We start from the raw sequence: 17,417 nt of genomic DNA on the forward strand, positions 1-17,417 counted from the left end.
AAAAATTATACTAATCTTTGATTTGTTATTTAGATTTCATATCTTGTTAATTAAGCTTTACTTTTTAATCTGGGAAGCAGAAATTTTAATTGGAAAATCTATTCATGTTGGGATCTATTTTCTTCAGTCTTTAGTTAATTGTAGATATTAAAGAAAGAACAAGCTATAAATTTAGAGAAGGTGCTGGGAATATTTTAAAAATTATTTAAAAATTGACATGCTGTTAATTTTTAAAATTTAATTTATTATTATGTTTTAATTTGCTATAGGGCATATTCACCCACCAGAGAGAAACAGAGAGAGAGAGAGAAAGAGAGAGAGAGAGTGAGAAAGCAAGCCACCAGGTTGGGGACCCAAACCACTGTTGGCCATGTGAGAGTCTAGAGCCTTAACCACCATGCTACCTGCTGGCCCCACACATACTGTTAAATTTACCTTTTTTGTGATAAACATGCATATAATTTTTGACAAATGCATAAAGTTAAGTAACAGGCACCACAATCAAGAAATAGTATAACACCCATCACCTCCCCAAATTATCTTGTCTTGCTCTCTTTTCATTTAAAGGTTATTTATTGCTTTGGGGGAGGTATAGACAGAAAGGTAGATGAGTACCCCTAGAGGGTTTTACCACACATTAATCCTATTACCCTCAGCCTTCCGACAAGCCAGGATCAGAGGTAACCACATGCACACCCTACATGTTCAGGTTGGCTTGAATCCATCCTGGGCCTCCCATGTGACTTCAGTATTGCACAGCAGTGCCCTACTACCTGTGCCACTGTGGTTGGGCTTCATGTTATCTCTTTGTAGTCAACTCCTCATCTCACTCCCAAACCCTGGCACCACTGCTCTGTTCTCTGTCCCTATAGGTTTTCTTTATGAGAATGTGAGTAAAATTCACGCATGTTGTTATAAGTATCAGTAATTCATTCCTTTTTGTTGCTGAGTAGCATTCCATCCTATACTACAGTTTATCCTTTCATGGGTTGAAGGACAATTGAATTGTTTACAACTTTGGGTGATTACAAACAAAATTATGTACAGCTTTTTCAGTATACGTCTTCATTTTTGTGGGTGAATACTTAGAAGTGGAATTACTGGGTCATATATAAGTGATGGTTAATTTCATAAGAAATTGATTTCCTTCCAAAGTGGTTGTACCATTTTTGCATCCTCACCAGTAATGTATGAATGATCCAATTTTTCTACATCCTGGCCAGCATTTGTCAACTTTTTATTTTTTACAATTTTAACAGATATGTTGTAGTTTTTATTGGGGGTTTAATTTATATTTTCCTAATAACTAATGATGTTGAGATTATTTTTATGTGCTTTTTTTCTTATCCATATGTTTTCTTTGATAAAGTGTTTTGATCTTTTGTACACTTTTAAAATTGGGTTTGTTTGTCTCTTTCTCTCTCTCTCTCTTTCTCTTTCTTTCAATAGCCAGAGTTCCTTTTCTTTCTTTCTTTCTTTTTTTTTTTTTTGACACTCATGATGCCAAGAATTCATAGGGGATAGGTTTCAGAAGCTCATGCTTCTTTTCATTGGTTCTCACAAAGTATGCTTTTCTGAGTGGAGGAAGCTGGTGTTTCAGCTGAACCCAGGTTCCTTTGTCTTTGGTTTCTTTCTTTTTCTGATCATTTTCTTTCAGATGCTTTAGGAAGCTATCTCTGCTCTTAGAATACTTAATATGCACATTAATTCTCTTGATAAAAACCTTGCCCTTAACTTACTTGTTTACAACAGTGCCAACAGCATGTGGGGTACCAATGTAGACTCTTCCAGTTTTGCCATGGTAACATTTGTGGGGCATTCCTCTTTGAACAGTACCCATTTTCTTGATGTCTACAGTATCACTTTTCTTACAGATTCACATGTATATCGTCACAGGAATGACTCCATGTTTTCTAAAAGGCCTAGAGGACATATATTTGGTGCCTCTTCTCTTTCACTTTGTGTTTGTCATTTTGGTGAATTATTGGAAGATAGTGGTTCCAGCCAAAAGGCTGTTCATTTTCTTTCTTTCTTTTTGGAATGATTTTTGCTTAAGGGCGCATGTGCTTGCCAGAAAAAGAGAGAGAGAAAAAGTGAGAAATTGTCCCTCCACCCCCACCGGGAAGGTGGCCACACTGCAGTTCCTTCTCCTCCATTCTTCCCTTGGGATTTTGGGCATGTGTGCACACACACCTGGTATGAGTTTCAGCTGCGGGGTCTGGGACTTGAACTATGGTTGTCCATGTGGGAGTCCAGCACCTTAACCACTATGCCACCTACTGGCCCTGTTTGTTTTCTTATCAAGTTTTGGGGACTCTATATATTCTGGATGCAAGTCTTTTGTCATATATGTGATTTTCAAATATTTTCCCCCAGGGACCAGCAGATGGTATAGTGGTTACATCTCTGGACTCTCACATGCCGACTATGGTTTGAGTCATGGACTCTGTGGCTTAAAACTCATGCTGTGGGTGGGGACCAGCAGGTGGTGTGGTGGTTAAGGTGCTAAACACTCCCACATAGCCGACCATGGTTTGAGCTTTGAACCTGGTGGCTTGCTCTCTCTCTCTGTATGTGTCTCTCTGGTCAAATTAAAATAAATGAATGAATAAATAAAATAAAATAAATAATTAAGCAAACAAACTCATGTTGGGTGTATCTGCATGTGTATCCAAGATACTAGGAGGAGAATGGATGAGAAGGAATTCCATGGCCATCCCCCCTGAGGGGTGATTCTTCACTTTTCCTCTCACTGTCTCTGTTTATAGCTCTCTCTGGTGAGTGCACACAACTTAAGGCAAAAACCTCTAAAAAAAAATACAGTATTAATAACCCCATTATCTCAAAATACAGTATTTCCCCCCAGTCTGTGGTTTGCCTTTTTATTCTCCCTATAGTGTCTTTCATAGAGCAGAAGTTTTTAATGTTGAAGAAGTCCAATTTATTAACTTTTTCTTTTATGGGCCATGATTTTGGTGTCATATCTGAAAACTCTTTCTCTAACCCCAAGTTAGAGATTTTCCATATATTTTTTGAAAAGTTAATTTTTCTTTGCTTATGGATGTTCAGTTTGTCTATCATATTCTTTGAAAAGATTTTCTTTCTTCCCTTGATTGCCTTTAAGGTACGGAAATTTTTAATCAAGGAATTTATATTATATTTCTACATCATAAGAAACTTACTTAGTTGTCTGATTATTATTTGTATTTTTATAATCTATCCTAAACTTTCCAGAGAGGGTACAAAAATTTACCAAGATTTCTCAAAAAAAAATTTTTTATTACTTTCAAATAAAAAAAGAATGCATTACCTTTTTTTAGAAGTAAGGAAGTGGAAAGTCTGATTAATCAGCTCTGTCAAGATTGATATATTGCGGGGCCGGAATGTGGCATGGTGGTTAAGGGCACTGGACTCCCACATGGCCGACCATAGTTCGAGTCCCAGATCTGGCGGATTACTTTCTCACTTTCTTGCTTGCTCTCTCTCACACTGTCCCTCTCTGGTCAAGTTAAAATAAATAAATGGATAAATAAAGTTAAATATAACAATTCCTTAGAAAAGAAAAATAATTGATGTATTGCAAAATACACAGTGAGAAGAAAACTGGATCTGGTGGCAGAAGACAACGATTTTACTCTGAGCTCTGCCCAACTGTGTTACTTTGGTGAATCAACTCTGACTAGCACCAGTTCAAATGGTGCTATTTCAATAGCACCAAGGAAAGGTGATAGCACAGGGTGACTTCAGAATGTGAACCTGGAACATGAATCTGGGCCCTTTCTATATGGCCTCGGCATCATGGAGTGTTGTGTTATTGCTGTGCCACTATAGGTGGCCATGAATTCATTTCATAATGGTGACACAAACTCAAAATGTGGCTGGGAACAGAGGATCTCATTGACTTTTGTTAACATGGTACATAAGAATTTACAGTGCCAGCAGAATGCTTTCTGTTTTTTTGTTTTAACAGCTGGATCAAGCAACACTCTCTCTAGCTGTGAGGGAAGACTACCTTGATAACAGCACAGAAGCCAAGTCTGTAAGTTTGATTCGTATTCAACTGTGTGCCTTGTCAGGCTGTTGTGCAGTTCATCAGTTCTAAGATCCTTGCATATTTACTGGAAATGAACATATCTTCAATGTAGGAAGCAAAGGCCTTTTATTCAGATAAAGTCCACCTGTCTTCTGGAAGTCTGGGCATCAAAACGATACAAATTCCTGTGTTCAGTGCCCTCAAATCTAGCTGGGGAGACAGGAAATCTAGATGAAGTAACCAGGTAATGAGCTTGCAGTCATTCTTCAGAAATGCAGAGAGCTCACTATCCATTGCAATAGTAAAGCATGAGGCAGGATACCCAGGTGACCCGTGTCTCTCAGATTATATTGCTTAAGAATCACCTGGCCTGAGAAGTATCTATTAAATTTTGATTCTTAGGTCACAGCTCTGGAGAGTCCAATTTAGTAGATTTGAGGCAAGGTCTGGGAATTTGTATTTTTAAAGGTGTCCCAGGTTAATGGAGGGTTAATGAGAGCTAGAAGAGATCAATCATGCTAGATCACTTAGGTTGGCTTGGAAACCTAGTAGTTTTCTGGAAGTTGGAAAGAGCTGCTTCATCCTTACACTTTAAACTCATTTTGGAAACTTTATTGAACTTCCAAGGGAGCCTCAGACCTAGGTCCCATGGGTCTGTGCTGATACTGACTTCTATATGTAGAAGGCTCAGGAGAGCAGAAAACTAGTCAAGACCCCAGGCCACTTTCTAGCTGAGGATACTCATCAAAGAGGGTTGGCAAGATTTCCTTCTTCGAAGTAAGCATAATGAATTTTTGTCAGCCTGAGGGTGCCACTGTTTCAGCTGAAGTCTTAGCAATCAGGTGCAAAATAATTTTCCCTTATAACCAGTCAAGTCCTAGTGATTCTACCTTCAAAATATCTCTGCCATTCACCTGGTCCCTCCTTTATATCCTTACTGACCTAAGTCAGGTCCTCCTCCACTCTTGCCTTCATAGGCAGGCAGTCTTTTGACTAGTACTTCCTCCCGTTCACTCCCTCACCTCCTTAGCATCTTTTGACAAGTTTCTTTGCTCTCAAGATAGGGTCTAAATTTTTTAGAGTGCGTACAAAGCCTCTCTTTATTATTATTTTTATTATTTATTATTTTTATACATTCAGTCATTATACATCATTTAGTTTGTAAAGAGATTTTATCCAACATGATATACACCACATAGCAGACGAGTTGATACTACTATACATATCAACACCAACAGGCAACAAACCATACCTGTGTAACACATATGTCTTACTTCTTCATATTTTACTTGATCCCAAGCCATCTTTCCTATTTTTACCTTCCTCCCACAAACTCAACTCACCCAACTCAAATGGAACTTCACTGCTCTCAGACCTGTCTCCTTCAACTGCTGTCCCCAATTTCTCCAGGCTAAAATTCCTCTCTAGCTCTGGAGTGTCCAATCTCATAACAGCTTTATTAAGGAAATTATTTTGGTCTCTGGTGTCAAGTTAGTAATTCCATGTTTGTCTCTCTCACTGGATTTCACAGTTTGAAAATCATATCCAAGCATTATTTAATTTTTCATGTACATCTCCTTCCCCTAACATATGCAGAGTGTCTAGCAAGCCACCCTGCATGTGTATTGAGTAGGCACTCAATAAATATTTTTGATTGGGTAGGAAAGGCAAAACATTGTTTATAATTCAGACTATTTGCAAAACTTGCTTACTGATTCAATTCATAGGTATTAAGGCCCTCTATGCCAGCCACATACATAGGAAGAATAGCTATAATAGAGTCAAGGTGGACATTAGGAAATGTATTCCTATAGCATGATTAGGAGGTCACTTAATACCAGGTGTGTTGGGTTGTCACAGATGTATCTGAAATAAGAGGTGGGCTCTAGCGAGATTCTTTAATTCCTTGAAGTGTGGTCTGCCCCCCCCCCTTTGTCCAATGACATGAATAGTCAAAAAATTGGCATTTGGGGAGAAATTATGTATTTGCTATTTGATGTGTTTCTCATCATTCTTCTTCTTGCCCTTCTTTTTTTTTTTCTGAGCTAGGGAGCAGAATTTTGTAAAAACTGTATAAAACTGAAACCACTGGTCTTTTATTTCTTAGCGTGAAGGTGGGTAAATTGAGCTGGAAGATAATAAATCATACTTTTCTCCAGTCTTCATGGATCAGGCCTTTTTGCTTTTAGAAACAGTTCTTTCCCATTATTATATTAAAGCCTCACTTGCCTGGAAAGAAAATATCTGACCTTTAACATTCTATTCTGGACTCATTTGGAGATATTTCATGTATCCATAATATCCCAGGTTGCCACAGAACTAGTTCTCTTGATGCTTGATGACTGGAAATCTCTGTCATGGAAACAGTACCCAAGTAACTACCACTCTTTTCTCTCCCAAAGGGGTAGGTGGGTGGTTAGTATTGCATAATGCCTGTATCATACTTTGTGTATAGAGTGAAAATTAAGAATATTTATTTCCACCTGATGTTTCTGCTCTTCTGTCTCCCTAACACATAGTTTCTCATAGGCTGTTGTCATGGGCACTTACTTCTTTATCTTTTACAGTATCGGGATGCCCTTTACAAGTTCATGGTGGATACTGCCGTGCTTTTAGGAGCTAACAGCTCCCGAGCAGAGCATGACATGAAGTCAGTGCTTAGATTGGAAATTAAGATAGCTGAGGTGAGTCATAAACAAAAATCTCTTTCTTTTCCTTTATTTCCTTTTCTATATTTTTAAAGGCGGTAAATCCTAAATGAAAATATAAATTGTAACCAAATAATAGTATTCTGTGTCATTGCCCTTTAGGACTTTCCCTAATAGCATCTCCTCTGGGAAATATCAAGAAAAACTGTTCCTGTAGCTCTTTAAGGTGACAATATGTAACAATTCATTGTATATTTCAAAAAAGCTGGAAGACAGGATTTTGAATATTCCCAACAGAAAGAAACAATGAACATTTTGAGGTGATAGATTTTATAATTACCCTGATTTGATTCTTACACATTGTATACATATATCAAACTATCACAGCATACCCCATAAATATATATCATTGTCATTTGTCAATTTATTATATTACCAATAATAATAAGAAACATAACAAAAAAAGAGCTTTTCTTTCTTCACATCCTTCTGGTTTAAGGCTATCAAATATTCCTATACTGCTCAGCTGTGGCCAAAGAATAGCAGCTGGGAGATCCTCTGACTGTTTTCCTAAAGAAACTCCTACGTGGCTCAAATAGTAGATAGATGTTTAATAAGCCCTATTGATCTGGCTTGAATAGAAAATCACTTTTAATTCAGTCTAGTTTTTATACTGTGGTCTGGCTCAGGGAAGTCTGTCTACCTACAGTAGATACAACCTTTGATGTAGAAAGTGAGTCAGGCCTGCTGGTAAACATTTTTAAGCTGCCCTCCTAGTGCTACTTTGTACCCATCCCTGTCTTTCATTTTTTTCTCACCCCACTTTAATGAATCTCATTGGGTCATATGTTATATTTTGTGTAAGGTGTCTTAAATTGTTTCAGGCTCATGGTAGAGACTAAAAGATAGAGAAATAAACTCATGGGAGAACAATGAGAAATCCTAAATGGTTATTTTTTTAAAATAACTTTCTTTCTACAAGTGGCAAAGTGTAAAATCTCCATATATTTTCAGGTCCAGAGAGAAAAAATATAGTAAAATCTGCTTGTGGGGAAACCCTGTAGTGAAAACAAAAACAAAACCAAAAACATGCCCACTTTTACCAAGAAACTGTTGTATATCGGTTGGTAGTCTTTTATAATGGGAATTTGGTAAAAATCCTGAAGTGAGTGGAGTGTTTATTGGCTTTGTGTTTGGCTAGGTGGCGGTTCAAGTTGTGGAGTAGAGGTGTAAAGGATAGGCGTCAGAAGCAATTAGTTTCTCTCTCTGTTGTGATGATGTCCATGTCTTGTTCCCTCCAAACTCTTACTACAATGCTTAAAGTCCCTCCCTACAAGACGTCACCTTTGAAGACTGGGAAGACTGCTGCAGATGTTTTGAAGTCCCAGACTGTGCCTCTAAGTCATGTCTAGAGGCTGTCTAGATTCCCTTCCCAGGCAAATAGGAGGCCCAGAGCTTGAATTTGGATTAGAGCTCTAATACAGCAGAGAAGGCCTTGCCCTGAGCCAGGGATTTGGACCAAAAAAGGAACTAAAAACAGCTGGGTTGAGGCAAGACTGGGAATGTCAAGAGGCTCGATGAAGTGACAAATCTCTTGTGTGGAGGAGAGTAGCTGGCAGAGAGCTGAAAACAGCTCTGAGGCCAAAGAGCTTCAACCTGGGGGTGCTAGCCTGAATTGAGGGAGGAGAAGGCATGGCTGGAAGAGGAGTGTGGACTTTCTCTGAGGTAATGATTCACACAAAACCAGGAAGTTATAAGCTACATGTAGTCCCCGTGTGGTGGGTGAGGAGGGAGAAGCTAAAGGCACTGAAGCATTTAGGAAAGAGAGGACAGACATCTACCTCTGTGATTTTGCCTTGAGGAATCTATGGTGTATTAAATCATGGTCTGTTGATAATGCTCACTTCCTTCTTTCATGCCTCAGGTCACCAGGTACATTCAAAATTAGTGGGACACATAGTCCCAAAACAAGAAGCTAGGAGACAAGACAGCCCAGTCAAGCATAGACAAGTCCTCATAAATGCAACCATAGAAGTGGACCTTGAACCAATCTCAGCTAGAGAAATGTGTGCACAAAAAGAGGTCTTGTTGATGGAGTACCCCTTATGGTTGGAACCAAGTGGAATTTAATTGGATTTGTTTGTTTGTTTGTTTTTTGGAGAGGTTTTTGCTATAGGGCACGTGCGCTTGCCAGACAGAGAGAGAGAGAGAGAGACAGAGAGAAAGCGAGAAATCACCCCCCAGGGGGGATGACCACACCACAATCCATTCTCCTCCATTCTCCTCTCGGGATCTTGGGCACGCATGCACACGCGCCTGGCGTGAGTTTTAAGCCACCGGGTCCGGGACGCGAAGCACGGTCGACTACGTGGGAGTCCAGCGACATAGCCATTACGCTAACTGCTGGTCCCCCAAGTGGAATTTAATTGGAAAGGCTTGCTAGAGGAAATGAATCTATCTCAGGCAGAGTCTTGAATCATAGTTCAAAACTTGGAGGTGGCAACATTTGGGTAGATAGGGGTTATGAGGGTGGAGAGTCATGTAGCAAGTTTAATGCACGGGAATGGGATGATAGAAGACCTTACAACAAAATCGTGTTGTGATTCAGGGATGAGTATGGAAGCTATTGCCTGCCAATGGAGGTGATTGTGATGGCCCTTGAGGAAGATAATCATTACTTTTGTTCTTAGATTAGTTTAAGCATGGTGGACACTAAGAAACTTAGAATTGGTGTTAGCTAAGCAGCAAAAAGCATGAATATTGAGAATGGAAAAAGTGTGAAGAGTCAGGGAAAGTGATACAAGATTATTTTCTTTTTATAAGTTTGTTTATTTCTTTTGGGAGAGAGAGAAAGAACCCCAAACAGAGTCTTGATGCTGCAATCCACTCCCACTCCAGCAGGCCTGGATCATGGGCACATGTGTATTCAGGGAGGTTTCCAGACGTGAACCTGAAATCTTTCTATGTGGGTCAGCTTCATAGTGTCACGTTTTACTGCTATACCACTGTCTGTCTCTCTGGAGATGCAAGTTTTGAAATGCGTGTCTAGGTGGTAACTGAATCCCTATCTCTAGCAGTGGGAACTGGGGAGTCTCAAGACCAAAGAAAAAAGATGGGAAAATAAAGGAATAACCTGTTGACAGAATGATCATGGGTAGCAGTGGTATCCAGATAGTTTAGTATTCTTAAGTGAAAATTTGCCCGTGGAGATGAAGGGATGGTCTGTAGTTTTTGAAATATTATGATCATTATCTGGAAACTACAGGTGAAAGGTGAAATCAGCATGTTTGTTTCAAATTTTTGACCTCAGTTTGACTGTTACAATGGAGCTAGGTATAGATTTTACCACCCATACTATAGATAAGGAGGGGATCCTAGGCAGTTCTTTCGTATTGGGGGATATTATTTCATGCTGAAAAGGACACAAAAGTTTCTTTTTATTTTATTAATCTTAGTCCTGCCTAAAGTGATCTTTTTTTCTCTCCCCCCGCTCAGTTGGGCATCACACCAGAGTCTTAAAAAACTTTGTAATACTATGCAGATGTTTTGGCAAATATAGAAAACAGTCATGCAGTAAGAAATGGTTCATTTGAAAAATAACCAAAGTCTCTTTCTGACAGATAATGATTCCACATGAAAATCGAACCAGTGAGGCCATGTACAACAAAATGAACATTTCCGAACTGAGTGCTATGATTCCCCAGGTTGGTGAAAGCCATCCAGGAAACTTTCTCTTTAACGGGTCATTTTTATAAGCGATTATATTTCATCTGTGTGTAAATTTTTCCTTATAAAACGATCAATCTTTTTGGTTATCATCATCTTTGTCAACTAGCACATAAAATATTCCTTGTCTGTGCATCGGGATGTCTTCTGTTATAGGGAAGGGAAAATCTTTCCAATAGTGGCTTAAAAACTTAAGTCCTGTTTTCTTACATGACCAAAGTGTAGACATAGGTAGTTGTTGGTACTGGTTTAGCTGTTTAACATGCCATCCAGTGTTGTCAAAGATCCAAATTCTTTGGATCTTTCCATTCCACACTTAGTGTGTTAGCTTTTTGACTTCACATTTGATAGCCAATGGTTGCAAGGTGGCTACCATGGCTTCATATATCACACCAGCTGTCAGGGTAGGAAGAAGGAGGAAGTGCCAGTGAGGGTCATGTCTGGCTCTTTTTCTTTAAAGAATTTTTGCTGTAGGACACATGCACTCACTGGAGTGAAACAGGGAGACAGAGACAGAGGGAAAGTGAAAAATCACCTCCTAGGGGGATGGCCAGGCTGCAATCCCTTCTCCTCCATTCTCCTCTCGGGTTTTTGGGCATGCACATGTGCCTGGCGTGAGTGTCAAGCCTCCAGGTGATATAACCATTATTCTATCTGCTCTTCTCATTGCTTGTTATCTCTCTGGTCCTCTACAGTAAAGTGAATATTGAAGACCACAGCTAGACGTGCAATGTAGGAGACAGTCCAACTGCTTCATTATGCAATCCTAAGCTTCACTTCCAGATGTCCACCTATGGTCCTTATTGTACCTATGACTCTTGAAAAAGTATGAGTGACAGTGAGACAAGATAGCCAGGAGGAAGTGGGACATGGAATCTAGTGCCAAAGGAGGGACCTGTAGTGCCTACTAAAAGGTCAAACCCTAGTAGATCAGGTAAGACAGAAAAGAGCAAATGCCTTCTCAGGAACTATGCTGTCGGGATCCAGAATTGAGGCCAACTGGATAAGGCAGTACTAGTGACAAAAATAAGATGCTTTGTCCTAGTAGAAGCTGTCTAGTAGGGAGAACATAGTATAAAGGAAGATTATGGGAGAGAGCAGGATGGAGAGAGAATGAAGTAGAGGAGAGTCCAGGAGGGAGAGAGAGTACTGGGGAAGGCCAAGGGCGTGAGGCTGCATATTACTGGAATGTGTGTGTGTGTGTGTCTGCTCTCCATATGTAGATGGTACAGAACATGTGTTCCATTTGTGATTAATGCAGTAAGTCTGGATGACAATGATCAGGAATTTATTTTCTAGATCCAAGCAGTTGCATCTGTAGTTTTGCAATGTCAAATCAGAAGGAATGGATTATATTCAACCTCTCTATTAGTCTTTCATCTTAATTTGCTGTCTCACAGAGGTCACTCACTGTGGGTTTTTATTTTTTCTCTCTTCCCTCAGTTTGACTGGCTGGGCTACATAAAGAAGGTCATTGATGGGAGACTCTACCCCCACCTGAAAGACATCGGTCCCTCAGAGAACGTGGTGGTCCGCGTCCCACAGTACTTTAAAGATTTGTTTAGGATATTAGGCTCTGAGAGGAAGAAGTAAGAACTTTCTTGTGCATTTTACTGTGACTTTTGTTTTTGCTTTAAGTTATAAAGGCCTCTCTTGTCATGCTCTTTAAACACTATTTTTAAGGAAAGTTGCATCAAAAGAGTCATAGGGAAAGTCATGGGGCCCTTGGTGACAAATTGGCCAAATCTGTTGTCTGATGTAATTTACTTCCTGCTTCAACAACAAATACACAATGTTTCTGCCCCTCATTTCTGGCCTTTCTCCATCCTGTTCTCTCCGAGAGCCTAAATTGTTTATTAGTTTTGGGAAATAGTTATGTAACGATGCTGTTTTCTAAGATTTCTATATGAGCATATGTTCTTTTCCTAGTTAATTCTTGGCCTTTTGCTGCTTTTTTCTCTCTGTTTTTTTTTTCTTTCTCTCTCTTTTTTTAAGGCAGTAAGTCAGTTTCTGGCCATTACCCAAGTACCTTTTAGGGGAACTTCAAAAAGTTCATAGAAAAAAAGTGGAATTAAAGTTTGCATTTATTTTGGTGAAAAAAAAATCTGAAATCCATGCATACTTTTTTTTCATAATATGCATTTTCTATTAACTTTTAAAGACCCCCTTCCCTTTGTATTGAGAAGACTTAAGACCACTTTGAGAGCTGTAGACAAATTACACTGAAGCAACTACCTCAGAATCTCAGATTTTTCTCATTGTAAAGACTTTTAGAATTTGTTGCTTTATTGTTTAGCACTACAAGGAAATCTTAAAAAAAATGTCCAGGAAAGAGAATTGTACATGTTCATTAAGCCATTCAGAACTTACAAAAGCAATTTTCTAAGCTGATTGCTGGGTCATGATTAAAAATCACATTTTCTTATTTGGACTAAGACAAAGCTATGTTGCCAGGAGTTGTGTAGAAAGAAAGGAGAAGAAAAAGTGCCTTCAAAAGTTCTAGGAATGAAATGTAGCATTCATCCCCACCTACAAAAAAATTTTGACACCTGTGAAGAACTACTGCTCTTTTCAAGATATATTCTAATAATGAAAGTAATCTAAGTTCATTGCACAAGCATATAGTGAAGGGAGAGGAGAAACAATACATTCACTTAATCTCCTGCCACTTTAGAAGAAAGCTTAGTGATTTGGGGGAAATTTCCTAAGTGAAAATTGAATCTAGAGGTAGATAAGTATATGGGTGGGGTAGAGTCTTGCTATTTGAAGCATGTTCCATGAACCGGTAATGTGAGCACTATCAGCTGGGGCATTTGTTAAAAATATAGATTCACCAGAAGCTTCTGGAGGGGGGGAGGGTGTTCAGAAAAAAATGAGCAACAGACGCAACAATGCATGTAAACAAGTAGAATAGGTTATGGAGCCATATACCACAGCTGAGTAAACAAGTCATGATAATTCAATGTATATAATACTTCTAGAAAACTAATGAATGTATGTATTATGTAATGCTCAATACTGAAGACAATGTATATGTCTATATGCTTGACTTGATTATTATGCACTATATGCATACTTTGAAAAACCATACTGTACCCCACAAAGATGTGCAATGATTATTTGTAAATCAGGAATCATAATTTCAAAAAAATACAGATTCTAAGACCCTTCTTCATAGATAGTGTCTGATACAGTAGAGCTACAGGAAGGCCCAGGAATCTGCATTTTAAGCAAACAACCTCAGAGAATCTCTTCTTAAAAGATTCTTACTTTGATGAGTGAGAGACACAGAGGAAGGGGAGAGAGAGAAAGAGAGAGAAAGCCTAACAGGGTCATTTTTTGCCACAGTCTACCTCCAGACTTAGCCAGCCCTGGATCCTGGACACGTGTGTCAGGCATACTCAGGGAGGTCCCTGAGCATGAACTGTCTCCTATGGCTCAACCTCACAGAGTATTTTACTGGTGTGAGACTGGCCCTGCAGGAGAGTCTTACGATTGACTTTTCTTTTTTCTGTTCTTCTTTTTGATCAATCTATTAGAAAAAACATTTTTTTTTGGAGAGGTTTTTGCCATAGGGCTTGTGTGCTTGCCAGACAGACAGAGAGAGACAGAGAGATAGCAAGCGAGAAATCACCCTCCAGGGCAGATGGCCATGTCGCAATCTCTTCTCCTCTATTCTCCTCTTGGGATCCTGGGCACACACACACGTGCCCCGCGTGGGTTTTAAGCCACTGGGTCTGGGACGCGAACCCTGGTCGACTACAGTAGATTCCAGCGACATAGCCATTATGCTAACTGCTGGTCCCTAGAAAAAACATTTTTAAGTGCATTCTAGCTTTTAAATATGATTTAAAAAAATGATGTAAATGATTTTCTACTGTTATGCCCTTGAGTTATTGAGCACATTTTAAATTTTGATGGTAATTTCAATTGAAAGATGACATTTGCCATGCTATACATTCATTCTTTAGCACTTAATGAGTCAGTTTCTTCTAGTGTTGTGTTATCTTCAGTCATAAAGTAGTAGTGCTTTTGAAAATTGTATTCATTTTATTTCCAAAAAAAGCCTAATTTACAACTGGGGAGAAGGTTGAGTCTTTGTTTACTATATTAAAAAAATCATCTCTATGGTGATGATTGTACTTTAGGATCGCAGGGCCTTTCATGACAGCAGGGAACAGGAAAGACCATAATTGGAGGGGGATTTTACTCTGGTCCTTGTTAAAATAATAACTTGGGTAAATGTAAACATAGCAAACAACAGTAGAAGAAAATATAAATATAAAAGTTACCTACAGAAATTATGTATACATAGCATTAAGTTTAAAAATAGACAAAACCCAGATATCTTTCACAGTTTACCCCTCAAGAACTAATTTATCAAAAACAACTTTGTATTCTGTGTTTTCTTGTGAGCTTTCAAGACCCTATATGAATCTGGAGAAGATGGACGGCACTATTTTTTGCATAGCACAGTGAGGTTTGTACCTTGCTGATCATGTTCAGTCCTCACTCATCTAGCATGTTAAGGCTAGTAGAGGAAAGGTCCTCTTGGATCCCTATAGCTACCATATTAGAATTTGCTGGTTCTTTTAACAAGCACCTTGAAATGCTCATTGGCTTGTACAATAGAAAATAAAACCTCTGCTCATGGATCAGTCTAATGTGGGTTTGCCTATAAGGCAGCTTTCTTCTGACTAGTGAGTTGGCAATTCAGACTCCTTTCATCTTAAAGCTCTGCCATTCTTTGGGTTTCTGTCATCCTCTCCATTCAGCTGGTGGATAGGGAACGAGATAGGGTGGAAGATTGTGTAGGTTTTTGTGGGAAGGCCTAGAAATGGAATATGTCACTTCTACCCTTGTCATGAGTCTCTGCTGTGCCTCTGTTCTGAGAATCTGCCTGTAAAAGTTATACATGAGTCACAATGATGTTAACCATTATTGTGATTAACAGTTATCTTTGATCCTCTTAACAAGCCTATGTGCTGTTTGCATTTTTATAGATGAGGGGTCTGAGGTTAAGTGATTTGCCCAAGGACGTACCTTAATGAGGAAGCAGGATTGAAATTCTAAGTTGAGTCACCCTCATTTCTGTGTCCTCTTTTTTCCATACACATCTCTGAGTGAAAAAAGGGATACTTTTCAGACATTTGACTGCCTGTGTTAGAGATACCAGTGTGTTTTATTGCCAGCTAGTTAGTTATTGCTAGCGTTGGCAATTCTCCTGCCATTTTCAGGGTTCCAAAGCCATTCTGGGTTGGTGTCAGCTGCTCAAGTCTTGACTGCTGCCTCCCCCTTATGTCATACACACTGGCAGCTTGGTGGGCTTAGGCCTCTTTCTGACTAAATGGCTATGAGGCAGTGGCATTGATTTTGGTAGGTGATGCATAGCACAAGACTGGAGAAATGAGATCCCCTAAACATGGTGGTGCCAAAGACTGTGTGGCCCTTGCAGGCCATGGGAGTAGGTAGCCAAGGCAAGGCCATTGGAGGCATGAGCTGGGGGCTGTTGGCAGACAGGAGTCAGGGTTCAAAGTGGGAAAGGGGTAAGGAGGCAGCGATGTGCTGGATCCCTCAAGTTTTGTGTCTCTTCCTAATTCCATGTTCAATGACCTCATGGTGGTAGTCTGAAATTAACTATGGTGAGTGTGTCAAGCCATGGAAATCAGCAAATGCTACAAATAATTTTTTTCCCATGGCAAGACAGCTGGTAAACACTTACTAATACATCACCGGATGAGGGGTGTGACAGACTTCCCTTCCTTTCTGTCCCCCTCAACCCTTCTCCCCACTTTTGACATGAGGCTGCCTTAGACTTTTACCATCTAATTTGATCTGAGGAGCAAGAATGGGAAGGAGACAAGGCCAAGGAAGGATGGCATCAGAGAGAGTAACTTGGGCTCTTCTCCTTGGACAGGCTTGGCCTCCTGAAGATCATCTTTCAGTACTTTTGTAGCAAGCTGGCCTAAAGCAAACTTTTGGAAATTTTTTGGAGCCCCTGTGAGCATTCCTGTCTTTAGTTTTTATCACATAAGCACAGTGCATATTAAAGTATGAGGATATTTGTTGGACAGCGCTCCTAAATGCTTACCTGTAGACCTCTCACAGGGCTCAGCTCTTCTGAGGGTGATTGAGGGCCTTGCTATTCAAAGTCTGGTCCACAGACAAGCAGTACAGCCATTACCCAAGAGCTTGTAAGAAATGCAGAAGCTCAGGGGTGAGCAGGTGGCATGGTGGTTAAGGTGCTAGACTCCCACATGGTCACCTGTGGTTCGAGTCCTGGACCTGGTGGCTTGCTTTCTCACTTTCCCTTTCTCTCTCTCTGTCTCTCTATCTCTCTCTTCTCAAATTAAAAAATAAATAATAATAACAAAATTAAATAAATTATAATTTAAAAAAAAGAAATATAGAAGCTCAGCCTATGCCCCAGGCCTAGCGAATTAGAACCTGCAATTCCTTAAAAAGTTTTATTTATTTAATTTGTTTGTGTGTGAGAGAGAGAGAGAAGAGAGAGATAAAGAGAAACCACTGACAGGGTCTCCATGCCATGGTCTACCCCCAGTTTCAGCCAGTCCCTGTTATGGGTGCATATATGCCTGCATGGTAGGCACTGGAAGGTCCTAGATTCTCATCCCAGGCCTCATGTGCATTTTAATGCTTACAAAGCACTGATCTAGGATTTAGGAAGTCTTAGCTCAGATGAGAAGATGGCATTTTTTTCTAGACCAGCTGTTTTCAAAACTGACGTTCATGAGGGACCAGCAGTTAGTGTAATGGCTATGTCGCTGAACTCCCACATAGTCGACCGCAGTTCGAGTCCTGGACCCGGTGGCTTAAACTCACGCCAGGCACGTGTGCATGAGTGCCCAAGATCCCAAGAGGAGAATGGAGGAGAAGGGATTGTGGCGTGGCCATCCCCCCTGGGGGTGATTTCTCGCTTTCTGTCTCTCTGTCTCTCTCTGTCTGTCTGGCGAGTGCACACTCCCTATAGCAAAAAAAAAAAAAAAAAA

At 39.8% G+C, this 17,417-nt stretch overlaps 1 protein-coding gene across 1 annotated transcript in view; it reads left to right on the top strand.

Moving 5' to 3' along the window:
- PHEX (phosphate regulating endopeptidase X-linked) overlaps positions 1–17,417 on the top strand; it is a 219,932-nt gene that overhangs the window by 51,117 nt on the left and 151,398 nt on the right. Inside the window, exons 6-9 of the mRNA XM_027771117.1 lie at positions 3,971–4,039; positions 6,601–6,717; positions 10,302–10,385; positions 11,851–11,996. Coding sequence (XP_027626918.1) covers positions 3,971–4,039; positions 6,601–6,717; positions 10,302–10,385; positions 11,851–11,996 — 416 coding nt within the window. The remainder of the gene's footprint in view (positions 1–3,970; positions 4,040–6,600; positions 6,718–10,301; positions 10,386–11,850; positions 11,997–17,417) is intronic.

The sequence above is a fragment of the Tupaia chinensis genome, unplaced genomic scaffold, assembly GCF_000334495.1.
Source record: "Tupaia chinensis unplaced genomic scaffold, TupChi_1.0 Scaffold000184_1, whole genome shotgun sequence".
Lineage (NCBI taxonomy): Eukaryota > Metazoa > Chordata > Mammalia > Scandentia > Tupaiidae > Tupaia > Tupaia belangeri.